Source organism: Cyprinodon tularosa, unplaced genomic scaffold (assembly GCF_016077235.1).
Source record: "Cyprinodon tularosa strain WSP-4 unplaced genomic scaffold, ASM1607723v1 ctg106, whole genome shotgun sequence".
Classification (NCBI taxonomy): Eukaryota; Metazoa; Chordata; class Actinopteri; order Cyprinodontiformes; family Cyprinodontidae; genus Cyprinodon; species Cyprinodon tularosa.
In genome coordinates, this window is record NW_024037849.1 from 2,331,963 (window position 1) to 2,344,192 (window position 12,230).

Sequence of the window (12,230 nt, forward strand, 5' to 3'; positions counted from 1 at the left end):
GTGAGATAAGTGTTATCACCATAATTATTAGGACTGATAGAGGCCAAAATAAATCTCAGCAAGATTAACATCTAAGGTTACATTGAATTATCTATATGTATGCTACTCATTAAGGTGTTACAGTGCTTTCTTGGCTAAGTAATGAAGTTGCAGGATAGATTACTGTTGTGTTCATAAGAGTAAAATACCTCAGCAGAATTTCAAATCTTTTATGGAAAGTTTCAGAGGATGTGCACAACAATACTCACTCATAGTTACAAATGTGTTTGCTTTTTTAATGACAATAGAAGACACTAAAGTGATTATTGACTGTTTTAGTATGATGCCACATACGCAAGTTAATCCACATTAAAATGAAGAATTAGTTTGCTCCTAATAAAATATTAATCTAGAATAAACTTAAAAAAAAAAAAACGTTAATATGTGTCTGATGATGTAAAAGTTTGTGTGAATTTATAGTACTTGCAGCTGCTACATTTTGAGGCATCTAGAAAACCAGTGAGAAATCTAAATATTTGTAGAAGATAGATTAGAACTGGGATGCCACATGAAAAACAAAAGGGATATAGATAAGCGAGTTGAATGGGAAAATGGTCCTGAAAAAGAGAGCACAAAAGCCCCCCTCCTTGACACTTGAGTTCAAGTGTAATTTATCTCTGGGTTTTGTTCAATGAACTCAATTCACTGGTCGCTTTACATTCCTACCCTTACCTATAGTCATGATATCTGTGTAATGAGTTAAAGAACAACATTATGATACAAGTGCTTGAAATAAACTTCCTGTGCAGGGGGAACAGCATTCCCTTCTAGATAGCATGTCATCAGGTTTGTTAAAGACCTGGTAATGAGGCAGTCATTTGATTCAGTTTTTTTTTTTTTTTGGAGCAGGACTGCACCTTAAAGTTATATGGTAGTAATTCAAGGCCTGGAGAGAGGGGTCTGCTGCAGATCTAGGACCCAGGCATGCACTGTTGGGACCCTTCGTTGCAGACCTGCACAATGCCGTCTCCTGCACTGTCAGGACGGGACGTTTATAAGAACGTTTTATTCGAACCCTTCATAGCACATACACTCCTGATCAAAATCTTAAGACCAGTCAAAAAAATGCAAGTTGCAGTGCATTTTGCACTATTGGATCTTGAGAAGGTTCAAGTTAGAGCTTCACAATGTTAAAGGAGAAAAATCAGTACAAGAGACAAGAACTTTTGAGCATGGAATTTTCTGAAAACTGCATTTACACTCAAACATTATTTTTTCAGCTGATCAAAAGTTTAAGACCATAGTCTTTAAAAGCCAAAAGCTGTGCAAAAATCTGGATTCCATGTCATTTTCTGTCAAGTCTTTACACTGTCAAGACCTCCTGATGGCAAAAGCAAAAAAGCTCACTGACTTTGAACGTGATAGGATTGTTGAGCTGCATAAGCAAGGCCTCTCACAACGTGCGATCGCGGCTGAGGTTGGACGCAGCAAGACAGTCATTTTGCATATTTTAAATTATCCTGAGGGTTATGGAACAAAAAAGTCAAGTGGTAGACCCAAAAACATTTCACCAGCTCTGAGCCGCAGGATCCGATTGGCTGTCCGTCAAGACACAGGACGATCCGCTACCCAAATTAAGGCCATTACTGGTGCTGACTGCAGCCCAATAACCATCAGACGGCATCTGCGAGAGAAGGGCTTCAGAAACAAAAAAACGTCTTCAAAGGCCACGTCTTCTTCAACGCCACAAAATTGCCCGTTTGGACTTTGCAAGGGTGCACCAAACATGGGACATTGAAAGGTGGAAGAAAGTTGTGATCTCTGATGAGAAATTTTTTTACTTTGATGGTCCTGATGGCTTTCCAACTGGCATGACAAGGAGATCCCACCTGAGATGTTTTCTACACAGCACGGTGGTGAGGGCGCCATCATGATTTGGGGTGCATTTTACTTCAATGGAACAATGGAGCTTCAGGTTGTGCAGGGGCATCAAACAGCAGCTGGCTATGTGGAGATGTTGCAGCGGGCATCCCTCATGACTGAGGGCCCTCGTCTGTGTGGTAAAGAATGGGTTTTTCAACAGGGCAATGTTGCAGTTCACAATGCCCGCCTGACAAAGGAGTTCTTCCAAGAAAATAACATCACTCTTTTGGACCATCCTGCATGTTCCCCGGATCTAAACCCAATTGAGAACATTTGGGGATGGATGGCAAGGGAAGTTTACAAAAATGGACATCAGTTCCAGACAGTGGATGCCCTTCGTGAAGCCATCTTCAACACTTGAAGCAACGTTCCCACTAGCCTCCTGGAAACACTGGCATCAAGCATGCCTAAACGATTGTTTGAAGTCATCAACAAAAATGGTGGAGCTACTCATTACTGAGTCCTTTTTTTTGACACTTTGATTTCTGTTTTGGGGGGTTTGGGGGTTTATTGAGCTATGGTCTTAAACTTTTGATCAGCTGAAAAAAATCCCGTTTGAGTGCAAATGCAGTTTTCAATTAATTCCCTGCTCAAAATTTTTGGCTCTTACGCTGAATTCTTCTTTTAACATTGTGAAGCTTAGAACCTTCTTTAGATCCAATAGTGCAAAATGCAGATTCTTGCAATTTTTTGACTGGTCTTAAGATTTTGATCAGGAGTGTATGTGTGCAGGATTTCTAAGAAGAAGAAGAACATATGTTTTTTTGCGAAGTGAGTACTCACGTAAACTTTTCCCTAATTAAAGACAAAAAGAAAAGCATGTGATATCATAACTTTCTGGGTGATTTTCTTTTACTTATTGCAACATTATCTGTCTCTTACAGACATGTGTTTCTCTTGTGACTCCCGCTGGAACTGAATCTGCTGTTTCAACAACAAAAACAGTGTTAATGATACACATTAAATAGACATTTGTTTCTTTTTGCGTCTGCTATTTTCTCTTGTGTTGTGTGGAAAAAAGAGACAGAAGTTATTGGCTATTTTGGTCATGTATCTAGGTATTCAGTAATTAATTAAGTGTGAGTACAAAAGCCAAGTTAATTTGAAATCACACACCCTCCATTGGCAAATCTATCCGGTCCAACAGCAAAGGTAAGAACATAGCACAAACAATACTAAAATAAAGAATATTTAATACTTGCAAACACACATTAGAGCTTGATTTATAAAATAACTGAGTTAATTTTATTGTGACATTTTCTTGTATTTTTTTAACCTTATCCAGCTGAACTGGAAAGAGATTATATATAAATCCTGAAACACACGAATAGACAAAAAGTATTTCTAGTGTGAAGACCCAGGAAATATACATGGGAATATAAAATATTTCTGATATACCAGATTTTATTTCCCTTCTAATTTGAAAGGCTTCAGATAAACTTCCTGTTCTGACAGAGCAGTGCAGTTCTGCACCAAGGGGTCCTGACAGTGCAGGTCTGCAGCAACGCTCTCTTGGGAGGAACTGAAGGAGGTGTCAGGGGAGAGGAAAGTCGTTCAAATTTATCGACTGTTTCTCCTGAACACAGTCCTGGATAAATCACAAGATGACGAGTAAAAGTAAAAACTTAATCAAAACAAGAAAAGTATTTAAAAAGACAATAACCCCAACTCTACACTTTTTTGGGGGTTTTAATGAATAAAACATAAACAAGTGAGTTTTACAGCTCTTCCATTAAACACTGAAGCTATTGCTCAACTTCTCCAGTTTAAGATTAATACTTTCAATACACAGATTTTGTTTGTTTCTTTGTTTTAGATCAAACTGTTTGCTTCAAATTCTAAAAGAAATAGACAATATTATCTACGACTGCTTACTGCGGCTGGTAGTTTTGTGTCTCTTTATAGGATCATATAAGTTTATAACCTGAACAACAAATACAAATTTAATTAGTTAATATAAGAAAGTGGAAAAGTAAAAAAAACAGTATCATTATCTTTTTACCTGCGTTAGCTGCTCCAGCTTTTGTTTCACCTCTTTGAGGACAGGATCTATATGACGTATAGACATCTCTGGGTTCTCCTTCTGGGCTTTCAAAGTGCTGCCAACTACACGACCTGCATAACTTTACAGAGATGGAACATAAGATAAATATGCACTTCTTCCAGTTACAGTTCAATTGTTCATGTGTTGCCTCACTAACCCAGTTCTAAAACACCCATAAAGCACATGGTGATTCACTTACTGCACAAAATATACAAAAAGTTGTTTCCATCACATCAAACACAGTTTCTGGAAACTTCAACCATCCAGTACTGTAAACGATGATTTTCCCATCCCAGTCTTTGATCTAAAAGCAGCATAAGCTTTAATTTAAAGTGCTTTTATGGAAAAAAATCACATCATAGAAACAGACTTTTTTCTGTCTTCTACAGGAATGCAGCTACCTGTATTGTAGCTGGGGGGGAAAAAGAAGCTTGTTTCTCTAGATTTAAAAACAGGTAGAAAAACATTACAACTCATTCTGTTATAGAATGGCAGGACTAGATGCCGGTGAACAGATAAATCCCACTTCACACAAACTAGAATCTTTCAGCATGAGCTAACCCTTCAGGGTTTTACGACTGTTTATGATTGTTTTCTAACTGTGATCGTTACAATTTCTTCACCATCGTTATAGTGAGACATAGCGAGATAAACTTTAATCTTTGTATAGCTTGGTTACAGATGTCCTATGCTAACATATCTGAATTACTAAGTTTTCCTGTTTCTTGTCTTGCCTATTTCGAACAGTAACTAAAAGAAGTTGGTCTTAAATACCCAAAGTAATTACTAACTATTTGAAACATCTTGGATACTCAAATCAGGTAAAAAGTAACATACATATATGAAGACAAGCCTTCATTCATTATTTTATAGGGATTGTAAAAGGCCTCCCGCATTTTTTGCACAAGATTTTTTAAACATAAATAAACAATTTGTATTATATGTTTGGGGTTAACAAGTTATATTTGTTTTTCAAATGAAAAGGATGGATTTCTCTGAAAAAACATGTTAAATTATAATCAGGACACAGGATGTCACTGATGGGCATGTTTCGGTGGCACTGGGGTTAGCACGCACGACCCATGTAAGGAAATCCTAGTGCTCAATGTGGCCGACCCAAATTCTAATCGGACCTGTGGTCCTTTGCCGTATTTCTCTCCCCCTCTCGTACACGATTTCTCGTCAGCCAACTGTACAAAAAACAGGCCACTAGTGCAGTAAAAACCTCAAAAAATAAAAAAAAAGATGTCACTGATTAAAAAATTACCATCTTAAAAGAGGGCTTAATCATATACTACGACTTTACGGATTTCTAACCGATAGCTCATTCTGGTTGCATAGAGAGGCTGGCATCCTGTTGGATAATTGCATTTTATTTCTGTGTATTACAATTCAGTGATTTTGTTTGTAAGCTTAAGATTTTTCAGTATTTACCATATCAAGATCATGTGACGGAAGGTACGATATTATACATGCATGCAATGGCAAACAAGAAAGTAATTGAGCCTAGCGACTCCTTTAGGAGTGTAAAAAAAAGGGGGAAAAAGTCCTCAAAAATCTTAGATGCTGAAAGGGATCAAACATGAGTAGTGTTTGGAATACCTTATGAACTTTACTGTTCATTTAAGCTGACAAGCAGATGTCAATCCCGTATATTGTTTATGTCTGTTGATCACAAACGCCACAAAGGGGATGGTTTTTGGTATTCGGACTGTGTGTGACTACTAGGCACAATTAATATTTGATATTTACGCAAAAAGAGGAAATATGATTTTATGATATTTGACCTCACCAGAAACATAATGGGTGTTGTAAATAAAGATTACATTAATTTACCATTGCCTTTACAGTGTAAAGTAATCTGTCACAATATAGCATTTAAACATTTACATTCATGATGGTATTTGTGCTCAAGAAATACTTTTCAAAATAATTGCATCAAGTAGCCTAAGAGCATACATTTGTTGATTTACTATAACCTTTGATCATCCTACAAGTCTGTAGCGGTTGTCAAGCCTGTATCGCATCATTTTGCCCTGGATCAAAAGAAAGATAGAGTGAGTGAGGAGCAACAGAGAAGAAGTACAGTATGAGTCACATTATTTCTTGTTCCAAACCAGCTTTGCTTGCTAATACAATCAGCCACCAACTCAGTAACCACACAGTCCACACCCTAGAAAACACAAACAGAATCTGGCTATGGCAACAAGGAAAAAGAGATTGTGGGAAATAATGTGCAGAAATTTAGTGGCTACATCTGAGATGGCTCAAATGATGCAAAAAGATGCTGCTATGTTAAGGATCCCATCTTGCTGGTCCTGGATCAGAGAAAAACTTCACACAACATTTAAACCCTTTAATTATGTCTCAGAATCGAGCTTACACAGATGATGTTTCTTTGCACATGTTCCTTATGAATCGTCTCAGTAAAAATCCTAATGTTCTGGAAGCAGTTCTGCCCCATCTGAGTCACTTACAGCCATTTATTATATCTAGGGTCCCTAAAAACATTATTATCTGTTTGGGAGATGTTTTTGCTAAAAAAAAATAAAAAAATAAAAGCAGCTCTATGTGGCCTTATATCAGGTAGGTGGCTAATGTCTTGCAAAAATCCAGAAGTCAGGAGTTTGATTTCTAATTTACAATTAGGCAAAAAATATCAGGAGCTAGTGGTTTAGCAAGACAAACAGGGGTATTAAATGCCATCATTGCAGATACTGAGAAATAAATAAGACCATTTATTAATGAAAATTCTAGCATATTAACTGTTTAAAGGAGAACAATGGTCATATATGAATTTAACAACAAGACGAACTATTGATAATTGATTCTGTGTATTCGCCTTTTTCATCAATAAGCAGGACTATAAAATAGGTCTATATATTTTTTTATTAAAATCGTCTTTGTACACTTCACACAGGGCCTACAAACTTAAATTATACTCTCAAACGTATCCTTATTGCCATTAATATTTGTATTTCAAGCTTTTTATAAAGTAGTTTTTCCTCTTGAATATAAAAAAAATGCAATACTACCACTGAAAGTTAAACGAAACCTAGAAGATAAGACTACCAGCACCATGCCTGGCAACTTATACAGGGTTCTTAGGTTTAAAAGTCTCATCTTTACTTTAGAAAAACATTTAAGGAGTCAATTCCTTGTAGCATAATAAATTAATCTGTGTCCTTTTCTCCAAAAGGCAGTTTTGGAGAAAAGGGCAACTTTCACAAAAATTTAAATATCCAATTGGAGCAGGCATCTTTCTTGGGTAGCACTGTGTTCTAATCCAGGGGGTTATGTAACAGCCAAATCAATTCTATTTCAAATGCATATGAAATTCAACAAGGTTGTGCAGTATTTATAAATTCATGAAAGGATTTTAGGTAAATTGCCAAGGAACAATTCATTAAAATTTGGTAATGATCAAGCGAGTTTTAGCTATAGGTGTAATCACAATATGGGGCAAAACCTGCTGCTTGGTGAAGGTCTGCGCTCTCATGGTGCTTTCATAGTTTGTTCTATTTTGCAACTCATCCGTCAATGGATGGACCAGCTTTGATTCATAGTACAAAATAATGATACAACTAGCACCAATTAACAATACAATGTTTGTTAGAAATACAGAACTTATTTTTTTGAATACATTTTAACTTTAATGCAATTAATTGTATATAATATGGTGTAGCATATTTACCGCTTTTTTAATCTCTGAATGGCTAAGCACTTAAATACATCACAGACTTGCTATCAGTGTATCAACCCTCCAGACCACTCAGGTCTTCTGGCTCCAGCCTGCTCTGCATACCTAGAACCAGAACTAAAGATGGAGAAGCAGCATTTAGTTCCTATGCTCCACTTATACGGAACAAACTTCCAGAAAACTGTAAAAGTGCGGAAAGCCTGAGTTTCTTTTAATCAAGACTAAAAACAGATTTGTTTAGGATTGCCTTCGACTGTTCTAGTTAAACAGTTCAACTGAAACATCATTAGTTCAACTTTTTTATTTTCTTTAGTCCAACTGTTTTTAATGTTCTTTTTTGTTTCTGCATTTTTTTTTTTATTTATGTATTTCTTTTTCCTACTTGCTTTGATTCTGTTTTATTTTCCAATATTTTAATCATGTAAAGCCCTTTGCATTGTCTTTGTACTGAATTGTCCTATACAAATAAATTTGCCTTGCCTTGCCTTGCTTGAACTGGTTTTGATGAAACTTAAAAGTTTTGCATGTGATTTAAAGGTGTTTACCAAAATGGGCTCATTTAAGCTCAAATGAAAACAGACCAACAGTATGTCATCTGAGAATTTTAAAATGCTTCTTTCATTTACAGTAAAGGGGAGATAATATACGATCCTGACTTGTAGCTCTGTTGCAAGAAACTATTAAAAACATCTGAAAACCCCATAGCACAGCTGCTCGGTGTCTGTTCAGTCTTGCATAATTAGATAAACCCTTTATTTGTTTTTGGAGAAATAAATACAAGGCTTTTTTTTTTTTACAAGGTAACCATGAAAACAGCTGTCACACCCTTCAAAAATATACAGGTGAAAAGAAAAACATCAAAAAGGTGCATCCTTGGTAGTTTTTTATATTCAGTTATTTAAATGCTGCCTCCTAGTGTAGCACCAAGAGGAAGATGTGACCAAGGAAAACAGGAAATTAATGTACAGCACAGTGATCCAACATAATAAGGATACCAGGCAACATAGAAATGCATTAACATGTGTCATAGGAGGCACTGTACAACTGATGACAACGGAAGGAAAAAAAGAAGTATGAAAGCAAATGGAAGGAAATGTAGGCAAGAGAGAGGGAGGGTGATGAGTGAGAAAAACAATGAAAGAAAAAAAAATGTAATTAAAACACAATATTTTTTTCATCGGGGAAAATCCTAAGATTCCTCAGGCTGCAGCAAAGATTACAAGGATCAGTTTCAACCACACACTTACGGCATCCGTTATTGTCTACATCTCACAAATACTGTGGCTTTTTTTTTTCTTTTATCTTTACTAAAGCTCGGACTGTCTGTCATCATTAGTTTAACTCCAACACACGTAGCTGAGGGGATTACTATGTATTACTTTTAAGAACTACAAATAGGCACAAAACTTTTTGGGTTATCATTCTGAGGCTGCTTTGAGCTTTCATAAATGCGGAAGTAATAAACCAGCTTTTTGATCTAGAGCATGAGAAGACCCGAGAGAGCAGTTTTTTCAACAAGACATTAGTCAGAAGATAAACATCAAAGGCATATTATCTTCTATAACAGAGCAACCAACCAACATAATTGTGAAAAATGCAATGGTGAGTATTTTAATTTTCTCCTCTAATGACTCTCAGAGCTCAGCAGTTAATGGAACCTAAAGGCCTGAAGGTGGAGGCAGCCGAATGTCCACAAATTAGATCCTTGTAATCAGGTACTGAGAGGAAAACATCACTTCTTTTTACAAGTCATTACAAAAAGTGCTGTGGTGCAGAAAAGAAGCCGTTTTTATATCATATAACAAGCTTTCCGTTTCACATTTCAATGTTAATTTCCCAAAGAGAAACATGAAAGAGGTTTCTAATTCAGTGACCTTTTTTTTTTTTTTTTTTTTACCAAGGGGGACAAACCAAATTACAATATTGATATTACTGTAATATATCATTGTAATGGTATTAAGAAATTATTTATTTATTTATTTAGATATCATAGATTTTTAGGTAAAACGTTATGCAGAACCATAAAGGCACTAAAATACAGACAGGAAATCACATTCTAATCAAAGAAAATTAAACAGTCTAATAAAATTTATTTAGGCTTTAGATTCTCAGACATTGATATTTATTTGCATGCATTTTAGGAATATAAACATTAAAATTATGTTGAGATGAAAAGCAGGATGATTTAAGCTCTCAGTCTCCAACCAACATTGATTATCAATCCCAACATTTCGTCAGATAAGATTAGCTAGAAATTGGAAAGCAGCAGTCAATTTATGGTGCTGTGACCGTGCAATATGTTATTGAAAGACCAATGATTAATGAGGCAGGGAGCCTTGAGCATAGCATTAGTAGGAAAAGACTAATAAGGGGACAAGGCTCAGAATGGGTTAGATCCACTTTAGTGTTTTTCAGCAGATATGCTGAGCTACATCAACACATATTATCTAAAAGCTAATGAGATGATAATAGCAAATGTTTTCAAAGGAATCAAATAAGAAAAGTTTTGCTTTTATTCAATTTAGGTGGTATTGTACAGCCGTACAAAAATATTCTGTGTGGGTGTGTATGTTACTCCACCCACTTTCACCTACTTACACTCCGTCAATCAGAAATGCCAACTACCTGGGAAATATTGCTGAAAGTATATAAGATTAAGTGACATCTCATTCCTAATACCTTAAGGCAGGGCTGCTCAAGTCTAGTCCTCAAGAGCTACTATCCTGCACCTTGTCCCCATTGTGGGACAATAAAGGGATTTTCAATTCAATTTTTCTATTCCATTTTTGATGCACCCCGTTTTTAACACACCTGAATCAAATGAATGGTTTGTTACCATGCCTTTTTCTGAGCTGAATGAGGGGATTGAGCCTTTAGCTTCAGGTGTGTTAGAGAAGAAATGCATCTAAAAGTAACAGGATGGTAGCTCTTAAGGACTGGAGTAATGCACCCCTGTCAAGGGGTTCGATATGATGTTGGTTTACACTTTGCAGCTAGACAGCTTTACCTCCTCTGGTTATTTCTGTATACACTTTTTAGCTATATTTATGGGAATTTTTAACTATTCCAACACTGGTGTTGGACAAGAGGCCTAGAATTTATGTGTGATCTAATTTATTCTAAGTTAGCATTTATGCATTTTATTGTGTTTTACAGATTAAATTATGCTTTTGTTTAATTTTCCTTAATAAAATTAAAACATTTTAGCTATAGATAATGAGTAGGCTTAAACTTTGCCTTCAGGGACGAAAGAAAACAAAATATCAGACACTGAAAACATGTACATCACATGCTGTCTCCATTTCGCAACAGTAAATTTCAAAATATATTCTTATCAAATCAAAGCCTGTTATCTTATTTGAATCTGAAGAGGACTGGTATTTTTTTCTATGTATCTGCTTATCAAAACCTTTCCTTTTGTCCAGTATTTGCTGTTCCTTTGAGTATACCTGTCATACCTCTAAAGGGGCTTTTAGGCAGATTACAGATGATAATGCTGCTGTGTGTTTGACACCAAATGATAATACTGCAGTGGCTATGCCACAGAAAGACACAGTGCAAAGAGACTGTGAGTGACATTTAATAAGATCCGGACGGCGGCAGACATAAATCACCAGCCTGACAATGCTGCGTTGCTTCAGCGATCGGATTCTTCAAGGCTGCCAGAGGAAACAAACACAGACATCCATTCCTGTTTCTTTCATTCGTCTAATCTGCACACGACATTTTAAAGTATGTGTTGTGTAACACAGAGAAATGAAGAATAAAAAAATAATGACTACCATGATAATATCTAAAGGGAGTTTTAGATTAAACGGCCTTAGTTAAATATCTGCCATCCTGTTAAATCATTTCAGCAACCATACACAGACATACATGTATATGAAATACTATCTAAATCATGCAACTGAAGCTTTTGCTTTTCTTTATATTGGTAATACATGCTGTGGTTAGATAGTTCTGTTGAAAATGCACCTAGTTTTATATTTTGTCTTCTCAAACCTCATCTCCAACCCCTGAACCATTTTCTGAAATTTAACATATGTTCTTATTAAACAGATATCCATGAAATATAATGAATTATTTCTTTACATATAGATAACTTTCAAGGTGGGTTGTGGCAGCTCTTTAAATGAAAAGGTAAGACTATTAGGGATGTTGGTACAATGCTTCCCCCTTCTGGCAGAAAAAGACTATCACAACTGAAAACATGCACAAATTGGACATAGATGAATATACTGTAAGCTGATTTACCTCTTACATTAACCATTTATGTTAACACTGCTGGTAACCACCACAAAGTGAGGTAAAAAACAAACAAACAGACAGACAGACATTTTAGCATTTCAGACTTGAGGTCCAAAAACAAACCAAAGAAAAACATAAAGGAAAACAATAATACATATCACTTGTCATCTTCTGCATAAAATGTAATTAAAGAACAACTGTACCAGTGTCTCCACAGCTGACACATTGGGACTTTGTCTGAGGTTTAAAAGGTAAACAAAACCCTTTGCAGGCTTTGAGTTGGTTTTGTCATTTTGATCTTCCATTGCACAAACTTTTCTGTTCTTGGGCCTGGCT

General features: G+C 36.0%; 1 protein-coding gene across 2 annotated transcripts in view; it reads right to left on the reverse strand.

Moving 5' to 3' along the window:
• The window catches only part of gpc5b (glypican 5b), an 85,630-nt gene that overhangs the window by 33,644 nt on the left and 39,756 nt on the right, over positions 1-12,230 (reverse strand). For both annotated transcript variants that reach the window (XM_038287207.1, XM_038287200.1), the window contains exon 8: positions 3,905-4,025. In XM_038287207.1, coding sequence (XP_038143135.1) covers positions 3,905-4,025 — 121 coding nt within the window. The remainder of the gene's footprint in view (positions 1-3,904; positions 4,026-12,230) is intronic.